Source organism: Calidris pugnax, unplaced genomic scaffold (assembly GCF_001431845.1).
Source record: "Calidris pugnax isolate Ruff unplaced genomic scaffold, ASM143184v1 scaffold14, whole genome shotgun sequence".
Taxonomy (NCBI): Eukaryota; Metazoa; Chordata; class Aves; order Charadriiformes; family Scolopacidae; genus Calidris; species Calidris pugnax.
The window spans coordinates 13688484-13711496 of NW_015090793.1; the positions used below are offsets into that span (position 1 = coordinate 13688484).

Here is a 23013-nt window from a genome sequence, read left to right on the forward strand (position 1 = left end):
AGAAGAAAGCATAACAGGAGACACAAGGGATGGAAGGCATTGAGCCTTGAATCTCAAAGGGGTTCAGAACCTCTGGATACAGATCCACCAAACAGATGTTCTCTCTCACAGGCTCCTCCACAAAGGATCAAAGCGTTATCAAAATAACCACAAAAGCTGATGGAAATGAGCACATGGTAATTACAGCCAAACTCATAAAACCCTCAGGAGTTGCCATGAATGTTTATCGGGCTATTCCCAAGGCAATTTCAAGTCCATACCCTAGAGTGGTTGTTTAACTTCAGAACAAACAAAAGCCCAAAGAACAACCTACATACAAGCAAGACGACACAAGCAGGTACAGGAATAGCAAATTGCAAGTTGAACTTGCAGTTAACTGGAAGCAACACAGGTTTATTTTAAAATATCACAATCAATCATGTTATTTGCCTGTAATAATTTTGTATTTTTGTGAAAAAATCTAGCCCAATGATGTAGTGAAATCAGCCTTAGAAGAAGTTTTATTCAGCAACTTCAGTAACATCCTGGGAGAGTGAGCCACAAATATAGCAACCTCATGGGCAGGGTAACACTTGATTTTGCAGAGTGATCCTCTAAGAGATATCAATACAAAAAGAAATACTTTGGCTTAGTAAAAGCATTGTTAAGTTATGTGTTTCCAAGGAAGCGTATGCAAGTATACGCATAAAAATAGTCTAGGCTGGATGTTATAAAAGAATAAAGAAAAATAAGCGTTATCAGAAGGTAAGAAGAAGTTAACAGGTGACATAACATTAAGTTACAGTATAGAACCACAGAGGTTTGTGCAGGAAAAGTTAACACTTCGACTGGAATCAAGACAGAGCTAACTTTGCATCCTGGTTTTGGCTGGGATAGAGTTAATTTTCTTACTAGCAGCTGGTATAGTGCTGTGCTTTGGATTTAGGATGAGAATAATGTTGGTAACACACTAATATTTTAGTTGTTGCTAAAGGGCCAAGGACTTTTCAGCTTTTTGCACTGACCTGCCAACAAGAAGGTGGGGAGAACCCAAGAAGCTAGAAGGGGACACAGCTGGGACAGCTGACCCCAACTGATCAAAGGGATATTCCACACCATGTGATGTCATGCTCAGCATATAAAGCCAGGGGGAGAAGAAGGAAGGGGAAGATATTCAGAGTGATGGCATTTTACTTCCCAATAACCTTTATGCGTGATGGAGCCCTGCTTTCCTGGAGATGTCTGAACACCTGTCAATGGAAATTAGCGAATAAATTCCTTGTTCTGCTTTGCTTGCATGCACGGCTTTTGCTTTACTTATTTAAAGTGTCTTTATCTGAACCCACCAGTATTCTCACTTCTACTCTTCTGATTCTCTACCAAGTCCCACCATGGGAGAGTGAGCGAGCAGCTGTGTGGTGCTTAATTGCTGGCTGGGGTTAAGACACGACATTTTGAAAGCCAAAAGTTAACATACAGTGCATGATCAAATTTGATGTTAGAACTAGCATTTAAAAGCTGGAAAAAAAAAAAAAAGGAATCAACACCTAAATACATCAACTGCTAATTTAAGAGTGGAACCAATGGGTAACAATCATTTCTGGTCTGGTGAACAGTTGTTTAGTATAGTAACTTGGATGCATAAGAAAGCAGAAATGCAATAAATGGAAAGAGCACAATTAAAGTAAGGCAAGCAAGGAAAATGTTCTAGCTTGGGTGACTAAAACAGCTATCGACAACAGTCTTGGCTAGTTTTGTCTTCCATAGCACAGAAGATAAAATAAACCATTTCAGCCGTGTAAGTATTGTTAACTATACATTGCTTAGTTCTGCTTTTGCTGGTTTTGGTTTCATTAAATGTACATTTACAAAAAAGATATTCCTTACAGGTTAATTAGCAGAGTTGAAGCCTGAAGTTAAAAAACAAGAAGAAAATATGAGCAAATAAAGGTAATGAAGAAAAATGGATCTGATAAAAGTTGGCTGTATTTCCAAGAGAAACAAGTTTATCTTGTGGAGACAGATGTGTTTCTTATCATTAAGATCAGTGAATGAATAAAGTGAATGCCTCTGTTTCCACTATTTTGAGTATTATTAGACATTATTACAATGAATCCGTAATATGGTTTGTGTCTTAAGATGCAGAGAATAATGCTGCATTATAAAGAGAAGGTTTCTTTTTCAAAGTTGTACTACTACAAGTGGACTAAAAATTATACTGCCAAAACTGATCAGAATCCTCTGACTTCACATGGATGAAAATTAATGTAACTTAGGACGGATAAAGCTGAAATATTATATCTTGGAACTTCTCAAACCAATCTTAAAATTGTGATGATTAGATGTGAAAGGAAGCAATAGAAATGCTTAGCTTTTCTATAGTGGTGTTAGAACTGGAAAATATTACTGGCAGTAGTATAAATTGCACCCAAACGCAAGCGGTAGCAATAAGAATAGAATATTAAACACTGTAAGTAGTGGGGTTTTGCCACAAAAAGGTAAATAATCTGAATGGTCATGGCAGGGGGTGAGGCGAAACCAGTATCTAGACTGGTGTACATACCAGGCAAGGAACAGAATAAAACCATGTCATTAGGAGAAATAAAACCCAGGATTTTATGTCAAAAGTAAAGATGACTGCCAAATAATAGATGCACAAACCCCACTAGCATTACTGAAAATAATCTATCGGTCTCTTTGGATATCTAAAGTAAGAGCTTGATGCATCACTAATGGTGTATTAATAGAGCTAAAAACGCCTTATGAAAAATGGAGGTATAACAAATTCATCTGTCCTACATGAATACAGCCTGAAGAATGCTGCACTTGAAAGCAGCAACAACCACTTGCATGCGAGTACCAATTAGCAGCTAATGTTTCTCACAGCTATGATACAGACAAAGAACACGCATGCAGCTGTTTCTAGTATCTGGCCTGGTGAGGATTACATCAGAAAACTGAACCCCACGTAGAAAAAACAGTAACATTCTTCCTGTATATATCAAGGATGAAACAGTGTCCACCCATATAATGCATCAGCTAATCAGAATTGTATAACGTGGTAGAGTGCTACACTGGGATTAGAACAAACTTATCGGTGAATCACAATAAATAGAACAAGGAGTTAAAGGATGAGGAAACCTTAAGTCAGAAAACCAACAGCCACTACAGTTAAGTGATGCAGAAACCCTAACTATTTACCATCGGTGTATCATTCTTAAAGGATGCTCACAGCTATACTACAATTAGTTTTTTTAACACCTCACAGGTGTTTTTTGTATTTCAAATTGTGTTGTTAATGATGACACTTGTAATATACCAATACATTGCACACAGGTTTTCACATCTTACCACTATGATCAACAATACTTAATAAGGTAGCATACCAATTGCAAAAGCATTCTGAAGCCAGGATGATAATATATTGGAAAGAATCAATATGCATATTAACGTGGTACATTCCAATACGGATACTGTCCAAACGCAGAGAAAAATGTAAGGACTTGTAACAAATACATTAAAATTGTATTTAAATGAAGTAAGAATGTGTGTATAAGCTTGTGGTTTAAGCACCAGAACACAGGACTCATTAGCAGAAGGTCCTGTGTTCTGACAATGGGGCAACAACAACAAGGTTGCTGCATTTCATACACACAGCTCCTTTTTCTGTTAACCCAACAGGACAGTGGAGCACAGCAAAGCACCACACCAGGCTGCCGTGTTACAGGCAAGCTACACCACTTGGGAAATAAAAAACCAAGTAAGAGTTGGTGCTTCTGAGCGCAACAGTGAAAGTGTGCAAACATCAACTATTTAGACATTTTGTAAATAATTACCACCTTCCTCTTCCATGTAGTCTTTGTTATGCTAACTTCCTACATAAGCAAATCCCTTTATCTGGAATGTTTGGATTAAATCTTGCAGTAGTACAATACTTCTAGCTATAACTCCTCAGTTTTTCCTCTTATCTGAAAAGGAATACATACACTGATTAATTAAAGAGCAGTAACACTTATAAGATACCTTTGTAAAGGGCTATGGAAAACCTTTTATAAATGTATTTGGATATTATTTGTCTATAAAGAAACCCTGTAAGAAGCAGTGAAACATAGAACCAGTGCACAGTAGTCTGAATACATGAGAAAGGAGAGGAAGTATGCACACACTCTTATCAAACAGTTTTTCATGTTATCAAGACAATTATATCTACTATTCTATCCCCTATTTTGAAATAACAGATTTCTGACTATAAAATTAGTATAGATTTTAAGGACATGGACAACTATCACCTCACCTAGAAAGAACTTAAAAAAATTTCTTACTTTACTTGGGTTTACTATTCATTCTAAAGGAAAGCAAAAGTACAGTTTTACCTGAGACCAAAGATAATCAATCCACTTGTTAAAAGATCCAGGGAAGATACGCAAGCCTTCTGTCTCATTTTGAAGATGGGCATTGACAATAAAATTACACAGAATGTATTTTGTAACCACCAGTTTTCACTAAAAAGTCAAACCAAGGTTAGGGATTTATTTAAAATTAAAAGTAAAATTCTAATTTCACTGAATTTTTCACTGAATTTCACTGAATTTCTAGAGTTGGAAGGGACCATAGAGATCATCTAGTCCAACTCCCCTGCTGAAGCAGGATTGCCTAGAGCTAGAGCATGTTACTCAGGACTACATCCAGGCGGGTTTTGAAAATCTCCAAGGAAGGGGACTCCACAACCTCCCTGGGCAGCCTGTTCCAGGGTTCCGTCACCCTCACCGTGAAGAAGTTTCTCCTCATATTTGAGTGGAACCTCTTATGTTCCAACTTGTGCCCGTTGCCCCTCGTCCTCTCGGTGGGAACCACTGAAAAGAGTCTGGCTCCCTCCTCCTTCAACCCTCCCTTGAGATACTTGTAGGCGTTGATAAGGTCTCCCCTCAGCCTTCTCTTCTCCAGACTAAAGAGTCCCAGCTCTCTCAGTCTCTCCTCATAAGGGAGATGCTCCAATCCCTGAATCATCTTTGTAGCCCTACGCTGGACTCTTTCTAGTAGTTCCCTGTCCCTCTTGAACTGGGGAGCCCAGAACTGGACACAGTACTCCAGTTGTGGCCTCACCAGTGCAGAGTAGAGGGGGAGAATGACTTCGCTTGACCTGCTGGCTACACTCTTCCCTATATGCCTCTCTGCTGTGTTATATTGCCAGCAGATATCAGGGAAATTGAAGTCCCCCATGAGTACAAGGGAGAGTGATCGTGAGGCTTCTGTCACCTGCCTATAGAATACTTCATCAGTCTTTATATCCTGGTTTGGGGGTCTATAACAAACTCCCACCACAATGTCTGCCTTACTGGTCTTCCCCTTGATCCTTATCCACAGGCACTCGACACTGTCATCATGCATATTGCTAAGTTCTAGGCATAGAAGACTGTTCTTAACGTAAAGGGCCACCAATTGTTTAGCAGTTAAACAAAAGGCAACTTTGAACATACCCAGCAGTAAGCCATGTGCTGTATCTCCAGGAGACTGCTTTCTAGATGCTTCTGCTGAAGGTAACACTCCTTCCTCCAGCGTAGGGAACTCCGTCAGGTCATTTCTATCACAGGTCAGGCCAAGCTTTGTCTCCGAGGCAGCAGTTAAATAGCTGGCATCCACTTGTGCTGGAAGTTGATACCATGTCTCAATACCCTAAGAACAGGTGGGGACAAAAAAGTGCTCAAGCATCAAGTTTTATAAGACTTATTTCCAAAGGAAATAAAGACTAAGTTATAAAACAATGGAATTATTACTTCTAAACTGTATTTCCTATAAAAATACTCAGTTTTTAATGTAAAGAAATTAAGATGCACTATGAACTGCTGAAGTCCACAATCAGTTCTCACTACTGCCTAAGTTGTCATTGCTCATTATCTGATCACCAGCCTTCCATCACTTGTCTGAAACTGATATCCATCTCCAAATTCTGCCACTGCAGAAGATTTTTTTCCAAACCAGAATGAAATCTCTTACTTAGAAAGAAAAATCTTGAGAAGGAAAAATGTTTCAGTAGGATGCTGGGCCAATACAGTTCCTGACACTGGGGAGTAAACACGGTTTGCATTGTACAACCTGGGAGTAACAAACAGAACAGTTTCTCATTTGTCTTTAAAGAAAGCCTCTAGTTACAGAAATTCTGAGTTCACAAAGATAATACCTCAGAATCCTAGCTGACTCTTTGGTGTATTTTAAGAAAAAAACTTTCAGTTCAGGTTCAAATGGGGAAGAGCACCTTTTGTTCAAGTAATTCATTAAAGAATTTGCATTGGGATTACTGGAAAAGTAATTAAACAGATACATTTTAATTATAGAAAAGGCACACACCAGCTTTCCCTGCAGAGAATTAAAAGTATAAATCATTTATAAGGCAAACCATCAATAAAATATATAAATTATAATTACATATACATTAAATGTCCCAGTGAATTGGTAGATGTACAGTACTATCCCTACTTAATAGCTGCAAACTCTTCTACCTTTTGAAACACTAAGGTATTAAAAGCTACTTTTCACATCAGAATTTTGATATCTGAACTATAATTTTTGCACAAGATTCTTATAACCATTTGGAAATAAAATTTTTTATCAAATCCATCTTTTCAAAACACCTGTGACCTTACACAGTTCTCAGAGTAATTAAATATTTGGCAGCATGTCCATCAAATAGAACTACTATGACTGTATCACAACGCAAATACGTTTTCCTTCATCACATATGGAACACATCATTAAAACTAAGGTCTAAACGCAGTTAGACAGCACAGAGTCATGCTTCAGTTCATGTGGTGACATGTAAATCACCTATTTTGAAACAGACAGATCTGACAATTTAAGAGGCAGAAGCAGGACCACGATTATAGCCCATTACAAACTGAACACATATCAAAGATACTGTTGCAAAGAAGAAAACATTACACTGGAAAATATCCTATACCAGACATAACCAGAAAACAGAAGAGGGAGAGGGGAGAAAATAAAAAATAAAAAAAATAATAAAAAAAAAAAATCAGTGAACTACTGGGGATTCAGTTTTTAATATATCAAAAAGGTTTGTAGTATTTCAATCAAGAATAGAATAGATGACTTGTCAGAGTTCACAACAGCCCTATTTTTCTGCAGTTCCGAGATAACAGAAACACAGAAAGGCAGAAAGGTGGAAGTCTAAATTATACAGATAAAGCACTTCATATTGTTTTCAATCACGTAATTAACCTTCAACCACAACCAAAACAAAGCACAGTACAAATACCCAATTAACAGCAGTTTTCTGACGTATTGCTTCTCCTAGGGAGATCCCACTTGTAGCGGATGCCTGAGTTTCACTACTGCTGCGGCTTAAGGATTCCTCCTTCCAGCCATGATGCGGTGGAGTTGTTGCAATAGGCTAAAAGAAACAATGTGTCTTTTTAAAACAGAAAATAATTTATTGGTATTTCAACATGTATATATATTTAAGTAATGGACAATGAAATACATAAAATACTCAAGCCATCCCCAACACCCAAAGTGAGGCATGTACCTCAAAGTACTTAGGCAGTGACCTAAATTCCATCTGGAGTTCCAAAACTTAACTAAAGAGGGTAGTAGGTTCATTTGCCACTTTAGATCCTGAAAGCCAGCAAGCATGAGTTCCTGCACATTAACCTATCATTTCTGAGGGTCAGAAATTTCTTATTTCCAACCCATGTACATGCAGTTCTGAATAAATCACAAAATACCAAAAAGACTTATCACCTTGATCAAAGTCAGGTTCTAGCATTTTTCCTGTCTGGTTCATTTTTATAGTAAGTTGTTGTTGAGTATTACAGTAATAGTAATTTTATATATATATATATATAATTAACAACAGAAGGTTTTTACTGGTATCAATGTTGTAAACTAAATGTTAAAAGGCATCTTACATAAATATCTTAAGGCAAGTCTAGGTTGATTTCTAAATTCTAATTTAGCAAGTTACCTCACACACTTTGAGGTCACAAATTGAAGTTAAATTAGACTTCTGCCTAGAAAAGCAGAAGTAACTTTTTTTTTTTCCCCACAAGGTACCAGAGAAAGCTGTTCTGCAGTCAGAATGAAATTTCTCTATGATATCCCATGCCAGAGGTCACAGTGACTGTAACAGCTTTCCCCAGACAAGACAGACAGCCAGGTTCAAACACAATGATATATAATTGAGAAAAGAGACAGTTTTGGAACATCAAGATTCAGGTCAAACAAATGTTCCAGAAAAGTATCTATCCACTTAAAAAAAACTGGGGACTAACACTGGAGAATATCAGGTAATATTAATGTAGCAATTTAACATGAAGCCTCAACCAGAATAAGGACCGGTATCTCCCACATCTCTTTAATACCCCTCCCTGTCCTCATCCTCTTGCTCATGTCAACTGTAGTTCCAGGTTAACCCAGTATTAATAACTTTTTTTAAAAGCCAAGCTACCCTTGGACGTATTTTTAGTAACCAAGGCAGCAAACGGCGAGATCTGAAGAACACTGCAGGGAGAGCAAGCAAAGGCAGGAGGAAGCTCCCCACCACCTACTCGTGTACTGTGATTTAGGTATCTACTGTCTGGAGGTATCTGGCTGCTGTGAAAATTACAACAGCCCTTAATGTGGGCAAGCACCCTGTGAAGGGCAGAAGTAAAATGTCTCAGACTGAGAAAGATGCAAATGATTTCCCAGAAGCCTGCCTCTACATAAATAATTATAATACTGTTGGATATGCGCCTTCAGTTAGGAAGTCCTCCAGTGACAACTGTCTTTTTTTTTTCTCAAATAGATTTTCTGATAAATTGGTCTAATAGTCATTTGTAAATTTCCATTCAGTAGCACAGACCTACCTTGCTGGGAGGGGGGGAAAAGGGATAAGCCAGGCTCACTATAAATAAGCCCGGGGCAGTGTTTGAAAGATGGTCTGCCATCTCAGGGGAGATAGAGGATGGAGATCCATGCGACAGCAAAGACACAGGGGTCGACAGTGCTAGTTTAATGGTTGGGCTTGATGATCTTACAGAATCATTTAGGTTAGAGAAGACCTTTGATTCTATGGACTGAGCATACCATTTGCAACCTGTTATGGTTTAAACCCAGTCAGCGGCTAGAACCATGCAGCCACTCATTCACTCCCCCAGTCTGGATGGGGGAGAGGAAAGGAAGAGTGAAAGTAGGAAAAAGCCTCATGGGTTCAAATAAAGACAGTTTAATAAGTAACACAAAAGCTGTGCACACAAGCAAAGCAAAACAAGGAATTCGTTCACTGCTTCCCATCAGCAGACAGATGTTCAGCCATCTCCAGCAAAGCAGGGCTCCATCACACACAATGGTTATTTGGGAAGACAAATGCCATAGCACTGAACATCCTGTCCCCTTGTTCCCCCCCCATCCTTCTTCTTCCCCCAGATTTATGTCCTCCCAACTTCTTGAGTCCTCCCAGCCTGCTTGCTGGCAGGGCAATATGAGAAGAAAAGGCCTTGATTGCTTAGCAACAACCAAAAACATCCGTGTTTTACCAACACTATTTTCATACTAAATCCAAAACTTATACTATGGGCTGGTATAGAGCTATAAGCAAACTTCATCCCAGCCAAAAAAACTAACACAATCTTTATCACAAAAAAAAAAGCAAGCCATGAGAGTTTGCATGAAGACATTAATTACATTCTAAGAGAAGAGATCAGACACAAACTTCGGGAAAAGTCCAGGGCACAAACTTGTTTCAATGTAAATGAAACATGCAAAATTCAACATTTGAGATTACTTTCTTTAAATGTGAATATCACCTACTAGATTAGCTAAACTGACACCTGAATTCTGCTTCATTCATATTAGGCACTAAAAAGCTGGCAAGGATGTGAATAAAAGCTTAAGACTTTTATTTTAGTTTGTTACAAGACTACTAGTCCATTTTGGAACTTAAGAAAGGTGAGTTCACTTGACTAGTTATGGCACCTCAGTTGAATGCAATTCTTACACAAAGCTTACCAACATCTTCAATCCATCTACAAAAAATAAATTACAGCCATCACAAATGAATCTTTCTTTATCTCTTATGTTCCTAAGAAGCCATTCATTCTGGATTTACAAATTTCAGAGAAGCTGAAGAAAACCCCTTCAATTTTGACTCACCTGTTCAAGAGACACATGAAATAATCACCTTTCAGTGGCTGGGCTGTCACCTACAGAGAGAATTTGTGCCTTCCCCTGTAATTCCCAATGACCAGGTATTCAAGCTTCCAGTGAATAGCTTATTTTCACCCTTACTAAGCCAGAGAAAATGCAGAGCTGATGACAGGCTGAACTACTCTTGCCTTTAAAGAGCATTTGGTCAGGGGACTGCCAAGACCCACTAACTAACCACATGGTTAGTTAGTTTCAGCCCCAATTCTGCTCATGAACAACAGGTAACTCCTGAACTCTTCCTCCCTGGAAAATGCAGCCCACTTCATTTGTAAGATGAGGTTCCAGTTTACAACTTTTCCTTTTACCTCTTATATGCCCAGTTCTTCCTTTAAAATAAGCCACTTGCTGAAATGTTCAACTGCAAACTAAAGAACATCATCGGGGCAACACCTCTGCATTTTTCAGGCACAGTTACAAAAACTTCAACTCTACAGTTATCTCACAAATTTTAGCTCTTGGAAGGACAACAACTTCCAGAATTTCAGTACCACATGCCATCTTAAATCCCTCCACAAAACAGCATGACAGAAATAAACACATGACATAGCTTTCCATACAGGCCAGCAGTGTAAATTACTTGGAATGGCAAGAATATTTTTGCCCAAGTTTAAAAAACCTATAGCACTCAAAAGGAAGATGATGTTAATTACTGATCATGCGTAAATCACACCTATGAAACTAGGACTCAGCCAGGCAGAAACTATTCTTCCCAATTAATTCTCTGCACAAAATGAGTTGGTTTGGGCTTTGTATCCAGACTACAGATAATAATTGTAACCTGTATGCATATATTCAATCCCAATCACATTCTCCTAGTTCCTATTGTTCATACTAATCAAGTCATTAAAAGAAACAGCACTGAAGTGTACATGACAATAGCTTTGAAAGCGAAGCATTCCAGTAGCCATTTGGTAATTTAATTAAGGCCTATTATTGAAATTTTTGTTTTACAATATGCATCTTCAGAAAAGGGCAATTTTATTAATCAAACTGGAAATTAATAGTGTAAGGTACTGGAAGTTAATAGCATTAGGTAAGGGACTCGTACTGTAATTAGAAAACTAATTCAAAAAAAAAGGTACTGATTTTATTTAGATATGCTGAGCATAGCTAATTAAGTGGGTGTTCTAGAGGATATTTATTAGAATGGATGAGTAACAACAGCATTCCAGATGCACACAATGAACAAAAGACTAAACAACCAAACTGTGCATGTTATTCTTCATTCTTCGCTTTAAAATGACCTTCTTTAGCCTATGGTGAGCAATTCCTCTCAAAATCGTTTAATTACTTGTATACCTGCCAGCCACTTAAAATCCTTTTTCTATGCTGCAGCATCACAGACTTCCTTCTACCCACCAGCTTTAGTTCCCAAAGCCTGCTGATTAACTTGTTTTCAGAATAAATAAATAAAAAAATAAAAAGTTGACTAGCAACCCAAAGAAAATATCACTAAGATAATAACTTCATTAAACCTTATAACCAAACGTTGAATTTTTCCATAGTTTCAATTCACCTGGAGTGACATATTCTTTGTCACAATATTAAAAAAAAAGCACAAAAAGAATAACTGCATGAAAAACATCACCTGAACAGGTTTTTTCTAGCTGTAGCTTCATATCTTAACCTTTTACCAAAATATTTTATTATAGAATGAAAAAAAACCCACACAATTCACTATCAACTGAAGTCAACAAGAATCTTCCTTGGATAGAGAATTTAACTTGAACAAGTCTTGGGTGATAAAATGAGAATATAGAAGAACAAAGTACAGCTGAGCTTCTACTTTGTGGAAATTTCTTTCCCAGAAGTACTTCCTCCTCCCAAATGCTCCCTTGGCACTTACAGTTTTCAAAACTGATTTATTTCACATTAGAATTTGGAATAGGTTCGACCAGTCTTATTCTGGGAAAACAGAGCCAGAGATGTATCATATGCAGATTTCTCAAGAAGAAATTGGTGAAGAAATGCTAATGAGTTATGATGCATTTACTACAAATAGCAATATTCTAGAAGATTCAGAGTATAATTATATCCAGAGCTACCAAGGCTCAAATACTCTGTCACCGAAAAGAGCAGGAAGGAATCAAAGTAGTATTACTATTACTAAGACTACTTACATAGTGCCTTCCATGCAAAGACCCAAAAATGTTTCAAAACACTGATTCACAGAACTACTTTAGAATGTGCATGATAAATATTTATCCTCCTTTTACTAGGCAGAGAGAACTTAGTGTACAACAATATGGCAAATCAGCAGCAGAGCTGATTCCCTGAGTAGTCTGACCCGACCATAATGCGCATCTCTTGTTTAATGTGCAAAAAATGTCTGTGCCTGTAGGTTATGAGAATTCAAAAAAAAAGAACACCTACAGCATCATAAGCCAAGGCGATTAAAGTATGAAAACATGAAATAAGATATGAAATAAATGTTTGTACCAGAAACAGATAATATGATACCCTTTAACTAAATTAATATTTTGTGTAAGTAGCTGCTGTCATTGTCACAGTGATGCTGTAGTATCATGAACACAAAAAGCGGTCTGCACAGTGGCAGATTAGAAGAAAGTGACAAAACTGCAGATGAACCATATTTAGAGTCAATTCCTGTTAAAACATAATTCAAACGGTTTTGCAGCATCTACCTCCCTCATATAAATAAGAAACATACCTCTTTTTTGTTTAAGCAATCTGAAAAAAATATGATGACAGAAAAGCAAGAAAGACTCGCTCTTTGTCTCCCAATTCCATACAGGTGTACCAGTTCTGATTTCCAGAACACTGTCATAATTTCTTATCAAAATACCCATAGGCTATTGATCTGTCTGCAACGCTACTGGGGAATGGGAGGGGAAGAGAATTTGAGTTGGAGGACAGAGTGGAAAGGAGATGAAGCAGGACCCCCAAGAAAGGGATACACTTATAATTAGTCAGGAATTTTCCACTGAAACTTGCTCCTCAGAAAGCTTCAGTAGCATTCAACCCAAGAAATCTCATGTGAAACAAAAAATTACCATCAATGACTGATTACCCCAGGAAGGCAACAATCCTGAGAAAACAGCCACTCAATAAACCCAAAGCTCCACAAATCAAGAAGCAATCTTACCACCCCAGCTTCAGAGCAGCCTGCCTAGCATACTCTCAGTGAAACCAATACATTTAACGGTTCAAATACCGCTATTTTTTAAAATCGTTCAATTCTTGTACATCATCACAAGAACCATGTCCCTGATTCTCACAAATGGTATTAGTTGTACCATTACATTTCATAAAATCTTCCCATAAAAACCTAAAACTTCTGTGGAGATTGCTCTTTCAAAATTTCCTTCAACAAAAACAAAAAAGTGCAAGTTTTACACAACTGCATAAATCCACAGCTGCATGTATCCAAATTTTATGCTCTGAAATCAGAGGGAATCAGAAGCCAAGCATGCTTGAAATACTGAAGTAACAGAAGGACCTTAAGGAAAGATGATCACTTCCTCAAGTCAAATACTTCCCACAAAAGTAGGATTCTCCTGCTAGCACCCAAGCTTGATTTGTGCTTTCACATAACAAATGCCACAGCTCACAGGGCTCAAGGCCCACATATTAATCAGCTGTAGTTTCTCCTGCCTGTGTACATAAGGCTGCACTATGCATTTAGCATTGCTTTTTAAAGGAACCTGACACTGCATTAACAAAACACCATAAAGGAAATAATCTCTCCTTTTCAAGACAGTCAAGTCAATAGGACCTCACGGGTTAGCAGCTAGAAAGAAGCAAAGGAAATGGGCAACAGCACATTCTGTTTCATTATTTCATTTTTAATCCTCATACCAAAGAGCAATATCACAGAAACACCACAATGGAAGAGATCTGCACTGTGTGTACCAGGGTACAGGGTACATAACAAAGCAGTGGCAGGCAAGAAATAAATTAGGATTTAGTAAATGAGTATAATCATCTCTGAGGGCTTCCATATAATTAAACTTAAATGAAGAAAATTTAACAAGGCTTTTCTTCCTGAAATCCAATACATCAAAAGTTAGCTTTTGCTGCTAAATACATAATGACAGGAAAAGACAAAAATAAAGCTGAACAACTACAAACACCCACACACAACATAGTGCCACTAACTTCAATGGGAAGAACGGCAGCTCCTGTTTGGCATTCTTAACTGATGCTGCATTTCATAGAAAGAAACGTGAACGTTTCTCAGTTTTGAACCACTGAAAGTTTGAATATTCAGGCTTAGCTCTTCTTGCTTTATTCTGAACTACTGACCACTGAAAATCTCCCAGTAAAAATATCATACAATAGAACATAGCACAGCAAAGTGAAAGATCAGATATGGGAAAGAACTCCCTAGATGAGTAATTATAACAATCTGATCTTCCCAAAACATCAGATATACACTGTAATTTTTTCCAAACACTTCATTTCATTTCTCCCTCCTAAAAATCAGAGGTACATGGCCAGCTCAATTCAGTACAAATCTGTGTTCCAGTTTCCTTATCCATCTAAGCAAAATTACCAACTCTGCAAAAAGAGGCAGTGGAGTTCAGGAGCAACTCTTCCAACATCAGCAAGAATTTACACCAAAATAAGATGATCACGTAACAGTGCTAGAGGTAGATCCCATTTGAAACTTGACTTTGCTGGATCTCATCTTGCTAATTTCAGAACTTAATTTTCCCCATTTTGCGAAGAACATTCCAATTCTCCTACCATTTTCCAAAGCATTTATCACTTTCCCCTGCATAGCCATATCTACTTATTTTCTAGGTCTCACCATCTATTAATCGTGCAATTTATCAATGAAAATACTTAACAGGAATGAGCCAGGAAAAATCATCAAAAACTGTACCTAAAATGACTTCTAAACTTGCTGCATATTTTCTTAGTTTGTTCCAGGATCTAAAACTCTTTAGAGGTCACGATACAACCACATGCTGCCACCAATTTAGCTACTAGATCACTTACCTTCTCAAAGATGATAATTCAATGGGTTTGAAATCAATTGTCGTTAGCAAAGTCACACTGGATATTTTATTAACAATTTATTTCGAGTTAGTTTGTTCTAAATCCTTTCATTTCTGTGCTTTTATCGCCTACTCCTAGTGAATAAACAATCATACAATATAAAACCCACAATTAATGAATAATTAAATAAACAACATTTTATATTTCAGACAAGCCTGAATTTGATTGTCTGTATACACTATTAGTTTTGAATACAGATGCAGAAATGTCCCCATCCTACAAACACCAAACACATTTGCTGAATAACTGGACCCAAAGGATGTATGATGGAAATCCCTTCACTGGAGGTTTCTTCATAGGTACGCAACTTGTGCTACATACTAAAAAGTTCTTGTTCTTAGTTGTCCATTAGTTTATATTCAAATAGTATGTGGTAATAACTTTTTTTTAAAAATCTGTAAAAAGTTGTCACAAATAAGATCTAAATCAAACTTTCTATCCTGTAGCATTAATTTATTTGTCCTTGGTCTGGGAAGACTTACAAAGAAAGCTAAGGTGTGAGCTCCCTCCTGTCACCTGTAACGACAGTGCAGTGCAAGCCTTATGCCACTTGGAGTCAGCAACCCACTGCTGCAGGGCAGGGTCTTCCCCAGCTGTGGGGGAGGAACAAAAGAACATGGAGAAACAGGCTCATAATTACCTGCTAAAGCACGGATTTGGCACTGTGTCCCTGAAGATTAAAGAAAAAAATTTACCAGAACACAAAGACTGTAGGTCACACTGTCTTGTACCTACTTGTTCCTTTCATGGTGCAATTATCAGCTTGTAATGAACAGCCAAGGAATAGCAAGGCAACAGTCATGCAAAAGCATTTCAAAGGCTACATGCAAACTCAGAATTCCCTTAATGCTACATAAATATGACTGCATTTCACAATAACGCAAAAAATTAATTTTTCGTGGCTTTATAGTCCGTATCAACCCTACTTGGTGTGTCAGAACACAAAGCTAAACAAAAAGTGTCATTTAAATGCAGAACAAGTTTTTACATCAAAGAGTATTTTTTTTTGGCCAGAAGCCGAGTACCTCAAGCTGTATGAAAATTGTTAGCATTTAAGTTCAGCTACTCAAAAGAATAACAAAATTGCCATTGTCTGCAAACAGTTTAGCACTAGAAGTTCATCTATGAGTGTATTGTAAATAATTAATTTTTTAAAAATTATTCAGGGAAATGATGAACACATTATTTTAGCTGTACCTTTTTTTTTCAGTAAGACCTGGTGTGCTAGCAGTACTTTTCAGACCCACACCATTCCCTCCAGATGTTGCATGAAAGCACCACTAATAGATACATCAGGTGCTGTATAAATTCTGAATGGTTTTATTACTTTCATGCAATGAACTTTGGGCTCTCAAATGGCCACGAGAGATCAGAACCAGTGCAGCAGATTTCAAGTACAACAAGGGAAGATTCATGGCACAGTTAACTGTCAGGGATGCGATAAAAGCATTCCAGAAAGGCAATCCCTATATTTAGACAATGTACACTGACATTTCAAAGATTGCTAAGAGATCGTTTTGAATCTTTTAAAAAATAATAGTAGTTTCCACTGTCAAGTTCATAACATCAATAGCTTTAGGAAGTGTCCTAAAAGAAGTGGAAAATTAATCATTGCTGACCTGCAACAAGTGTGCCTATTTTTTATGCAGCTTCCAAGGCTGACAGCACACTCTCTGTTCACAGTCACACCTCAGCTGTGGGCACTGTAAGGCAATCTGAAAGCCGATTACTGTAATACACCTTAATGCCTGAAGCAGAAGTTTTATTCATGTAATCACAATGTAACTTATGCTGGAAGAACCTCTGAAGGTCACCTAGTCCAACCTTCTGCTCAAAGCAGGGCTCGCTTCAAGGTCGCTCAGACCTCATCCTGTCCACTAGTGACTATTTCCAAGTATGGGGATTCAACCACTTTTGTGGGTCTTAGTCCAGCCCTTCACCATCCTCTTCATAAAAATTATTTCCTTGTCTCCATTTAAAATTTCTCCTTACTGTAATATCATCACTGCTGCTTGTCCTGTCACTGTGTACCTCCAAGGTGAGTCTTCCTCTGTCTTCTCTTAACCCTCCTTCTGGCAGGGAAGCAGCACTGCCAAATCCTCACCTTCAGCCTCCTCCTGCCCAGGCCAAACAGACCCAGTACCCGCAACTTCTCCAGCCCCCTGACTGTCCTGGTAGACAACAAGTTGATTGTAGGCTAGCAAAGTGCCTTTGTGGCCAAAAGTCCAATAGTATCCTGGGGTGCATTAAAAAGAGTATGGCCACCAGGTTAAAAGACGTCATCCTCCCCCCTCTACTCTGCCCTGCTGAGGACACATCTGGAATACTATGTCCAGTTCTGGACCCCCAGTTCAAGAAAGACAGGGAGCTTCTGGACAGAGTCCAGTGGAGGGCTACAAAGATGATCAGGGGAATGGAGCATCTCTCTTACGAGGAGAGGCTGAGACCCAGGTCTGTTTAGCCTGTAGAAGACTGACAAATCAATGCTTCACAGAATCGTCTAGGTTGGAAGGGACCTTAAAGATCATCTAGTCCAACCATCAACCTAACTCTAAAAATAAGCAATAAATAAGAAATAAGCAATTAAAAAAAAAAAAATCACTTACAAAGTGCTTACAAATATCTAAAGGGCAGGTGTCAAGAGGATGGGGCCAGACTCTTTTCAGTGGTGCCCAGGGACAGGACAAGGGGCAATGGGCACAAACTGGAATACAGGAAGTTCCATCTGAACATGAGGAAAAACTTCTTCGAGGGTGACAGAGCACTAGAACAGGCTGCCCAGAGAGGTTACGGAGTTGCCTTCCCTGGAGATATTCAAAACCCACCTGAACGCAATTCTGTACAACCCCCTCTAGGTGAACCTGCTTTAGCAAGGGAGGTGGACTAGGTGATATCCAGAGGTTCCTTCAAACCTCTACCATTCTGTGAACAGGAGACAGAATCCAGCTGTGGCCAAGAGGAGGAAATATTCAGTTCCCTCCAGCTATCAGTTATGCTCTTATTAATGCAGACCAATGAATGGCAGGCCTTCATCGCTGCAAAGAGCGATCTGTCAAGTCCCATTCAACTTGCTGTTTGCCAGGTCCTCAGGCTCTTCTCTGAAGCACCACCAGTCAGTACTGATGTACAGAGATTTTCTTTCTCAGTGAGAAAGACTCCACATTTTTCATAGCTAAAGCTCATGAGTCCTCTCAGGCCATTAACCCAGCACGCCAAGGTCCCTCTGAATAGCATCCCTGTCCTCCAGCCTATCATCCACTCCCTCCAACTTGCTGTCATCCACAAACTCAATGTGAATGCATTCATGGGTCACCAGTGATGACATTACACAGCATTAGCCCAAGGACTGACCCCTGAGGATCACCACCAGTTAGATTTTGAACAGCTGACTAGGCTAACTGGGTAGTAGTTCTTCAGGTCCTATTTGCTGCCCTTCTTGGAAAAAGAGCATAACATTAACCTTTTTCCAGTTATCACAAATATCTCCCTGTCATCACAACCTTGATAGAGGGGGGCCATTTGTGACACCAGCCAGCTCCAGCACCACCCTCAGATACACAAGTCCATACAGCTGGACATGATGTATGTCCAGTTCACATAAACAGTCACTTTCTTGAGCCTCCACCCCCCCAGGCACTACCTCTCACCCACAAGCTCTTGTACGAAGCACACAGAGTGAGAAGGAAGATTTAAATGAAACAATGGGTTTATCCCACTTCTTTGGAACTGAAGCTGGGTTCCTCTTCTATTTATTCAGAAGTAATTATTTTGGGTTTCATAAAATTATAGATTAGCTCAGTTGGAAGGGACCTCAAAAGACCACCTGGTCCAACCTCTTGTGGGAAAGGCAGCATAGATGAGAGCCTAATTTTCAATTATAAGAACACACTAAATTCCCAATATGTTAACACTGCTACAGCCACTTCAGCAATCTAACAGCTAATAATCAAAATTATTAACTTTTCTCCAAGAATCAACCTCTTCTCTACATATTGCAGATAAAAACTAAATTTAGTTTCACACAAGGGAGCTTAGACATCTTGTTTTCATTCCTGTGAAAAAATCCCGTAACAGCTTGCTGTCCAAATCATAACTCCAATATGAACTTTTAACAACAATCCTGAAAACTTTTATGTAATGAGAAGGTCAACTACTACTTTATATTTTCAGCTTTGGAACACTGAAAAAGCAATGAGTACCACCTGATTTTTAGATTTTTGTTTGTTTGTTTAGATCATATTTACAAGAGCTGTAATTTGCATTGTACTGTTCTTTGGCTTTTACAAAAACTTTTAATCCTTTATCTTTACCACACTAAATTACCACTGAAATACAAGGTACCTCTGTCAGAAGTACCTTAGTTTGATGTTTCTACTTAGCTTAAAAAAAAGGTAGAAAAAAATTCTATTAATGATGGACTTCTGGGAATGTTGCTATCAATTGGCAGCATTTAAGAATGAGAACCAAAGACTTGATCCTACTGAATCCTGTTTGTAATAGCTATGCCTAGCTAAGTGTAGAATCAAAAACTTTGCAGGACAGTGCTTAAATCATCCTCATAATCAAAAGTAAACTAAAAGAGGAAACAGACGAAAGCGCTTTCACTGATGAAACAAAAAAATAACATAAACAGTAAAAAGTATCACTATGTTGGTTACAGACTTTCTTCTCACTCTTACAGACTGAGGCCAAAAGTTCCATAATGCCTTTAAATTGTCATAAACTGGCACTTTGGCTGGAAGATACAGTCACAGTCTCTCTTCAGTGAGCAAAAACTTGAGATAAAAGTTGGAGCAGATGTTTCTTAAGACAATTTTTACTGTAGTTAACAGTCCTCTGCTGAGCTGCGCTAATTTGTTGTCTGTTAGAATATGTGACAAAACAACATAGAGGCAACAAGAAGTAATCAGGGCACAGCAGCATAGGTCACTTCTTTTAACTGGTGAACTGGGGCTTGCTAATTGACACGAAATTCACAAAACTACAGCCTTGCACCTTACAAGTTACAAACACAGGTTTTCAGTGTTATTCTCTGTCAATTGAAATTATAGCAAAAATAGTCTCTTGCAACAGAAGTAGACAATAAAGGTGTAAGAGCAGCCATACTATGCCAGGCAGAAGATTCACCTGGCCTGCTGTCTGCACCTGCATCCCCTTGAGCCAGAAGGGCAGCAGTATACTAGCAACAAGCTTGGCTTAGCTCCATCTGGTACTCCCAGAGCTGAGTTCCAGTTGTCAAAGCAGCAATTAAACCACAGTGCAAAACAAATACAGAGAAGGAAGCAATGGCCACCATAAAACAACAAAATCTGACACTCAAAAAGGATTAAAACAAACTGACCTGTGATGGACACCATGAAGACATAACAAGAAGCAGGAGGCAAGTTCACTGGTTTATAACATCACATACAACTTAGAATCATAATGTTAGTTGTGAAATTTGCCCACAAAGCATCATTCAAATGAACTATATTTCCACTTAAATATGTACAAGAATACACAGTAATACAAGAACCATCCCTTCTATTCTAAGACAAATTAGCCTTCTTAAAACCACATGGTGAAGGTCCTTCAGCAGAAGGTTTTTGGAAACTGCATTAAGACCTCACTACCTAAGTTCCTATATTCACATGTTTGTCAAGGCCAGACTTGCCTTTAACATGCCATATTTATTCACATGCCCATTTTCATTCTTTGTTTTAGTTTCTATTATTTTTCCTAATAAGACTGAAACCTGTACCAATCCATGATTCTTCCCAGGGAATATTTGTAAAAATTTATATGGCATCTACCACTGGCTGCCATTTTTCTGTTGTGCCTCTGAGTTCCTTCAGAACTCTGGGACAAAGCTCTGGAGTGATCACCATCTTGTAACTTTTCATTTTGGGTTGTCCTCTTATACCTTTCCTAACACAGAACCGTGAACATGACATCCAAAAACATCTCTAGACCCAAGTGTCCAACATCAGCTGTTTAGGCACAAAGATGCCTCCAAACAGTTTGCAAAAGTGGGAACTTATGCAGGTGCTACAAGCCCTTTACACTTCTGGAAAACACCATTAGAAGAGTAGGGCAGTTAAGACTAGGTGCCAGAACAGCACAATACCACAGCAAGAAAGCTTCCCAATGCTCACACTGGGGCAAGTTCAGGAAGATATTAATTCCAGAACATGGGGGTGGCGGGATGTGATAGGACACCCATGACCTCCAGAAATCTCCTCCTCCCCATCTCCAGAATTGATATGAACACAGCAAAGTGCACAGTGCTGAGATCTTCTAGGGCATGAATGGGTCCATGAGGCCCACCTGGCTCCGATTTCCCAGGAGGGTTAAGGACCAAGACAACTGCACCGGTCAAACCTACTGCACCCACCCCTCTCCAGGGTGGACTAAAGCACAAAGGGAAATGGTCAATTTCACACACGCTCCCTCCTGTCAGGAAGGGAGGAGGAATCTGGTCAATTTCAACCCCCTTGTTCTCCAGGGCCGAAGAGGGGCGGGGGCCGGCTCAGGACATTAGCATCCTCCCTTCTTGTGGGGCAGAAGAACCAACCTTCTTACCTTCGCGGGCGAAAGATGAAGAAAGAAGGCGAAACAGAAGAAGTGACCCAGCCTGCCACACCCCCCTCTCCCCAAGGCCGGAGACGGGCTGAGGGGCTGCTCAGAGCTGCCAACGCCTCCCTGCCGCGTTACCGGCGAAGGCCGCCTGCCCGAGCCCCTCCGCAGAGCCCGTACTCACAGGAACACGCTCCTCTTCCTCCTCCTCCTCCCGTGGCTCCATGGCGGCCGCCCCCTTCCCCTCACAGGGGCCGCCGTGGGGCCGCGGGCCGGCGCGAGCCCGCCCCGCCCTGCTGCGCACGCGCCGCTGCCCTGCCAACCTGACCCGTCGCTAGGGACTCACTCCCGCCGCGCGCATGCGCACGCGCGGGGAGGGGGGGGCGGAGGTGGCACCTTGCGCGCGCCGCGCAGCGACCGTTGCATGGAGGGCGGGGCGGGGGCCGCCGAGCGGCGGCTGAGCGGGCGCGCGCCAGGATTTTGGCGCGCGGAGCGGCGGACAGTACCCGGATGGGGAGTTTGACACAAACCGATCTCTGGTCCCAGCCCTTTTCCCGCTGGGTCCGGGTGAGCTGGAACACCGAGGGGAAATTCCTGCCAGTGAAAGGGGTATTTTCCTCACAACGCGTGTGGTGGCTGCATGCTTTTGCCGTGATCGGGGACCGTTTCCCCTGCTCTTCTCTGCCAGTCCGCTTGTATAAAGTCGATGCCTGATCATAGCAAGCTTTGGGGCTTAGTGATGAACGTACATTAAAATTTGGTGGCAGACGTTTTGAGATAGCGTTAGGGAATTATATGTCGTTTTCCTAGGCAGGGAGTCTGTTCATCTCACTCAAAACTCTCCACCAGGAGAGGTGGCCTGTCTGTGGCAGCCTGTCAGGGACCGTTTTCTCAGTCTGGTTGAGGAAAGGACAGGCCTTGAGTTTGGGGGAGATCCTGTGCCACCAGGGCAGTCTGAGAGCTTGAGGTGAACCCCTACAAAGGCCTGGGTGTCCATGGGACCTCCACAATCATTTGTTGCTTCCCTTCGGGTACCATGAAGGAAGAAGGAGCTCCACATTTCCCCTGTCACAGCCATAATGCTCTCCCCGAGGCATTCAGTACAAGTACTGACTGTAATGATGTTTTATGTTTCAGCTGGTTGTTGGCAAGGGCAAGGAAGGAATTTCCCCTGAAAAGCACGGTGATCCCGTGTATTTTATTTGCTCACCCTTCCTCTAAAGCACCAAGAGCAGGTGACAGTTGAAGCCAGAG

At 39.9% G+C, this 23013-nt stretch overlaps 1 protein-coding gene across 2 annotated transcripts in view; it reads right to left on the reverse strand.

The window, feature by feature from the left end:
• The window catches only part of ALMS1 (ALMS1, centrosome and basal body associated protein), a 73999-nt gene extending 51958 nt beyond the window's left edge, over nucleotides 1–22041 (reverse strand). For both annotated transcript variants that reach the window (XM_014936040.1, XM_014936038.1), the window contains exons 1-3: nucleotides 21944–22041; nucleotides 7250–7384; nucleotides 5457–5652 (exon numbers count right to left, since the gene is read on the reverse strand). In XM_014936040.1, the coding sequence (XP_014791526.1) occupies nucleotides 5457–5652; nucleotides 7250–7384; nucleotides 21944–21985 (373 nt within the window). In that variant the 5' untranslated portion in view covers nucleotides 21986–22041. The remainder of the gene's footprint in view (nucleotides 1–5456; nucleotides 5653–7249; nucleotides 7385–21943) is intronic.
• Nucleotides 22042–23013: the final 972 nt, after the last annotated feature.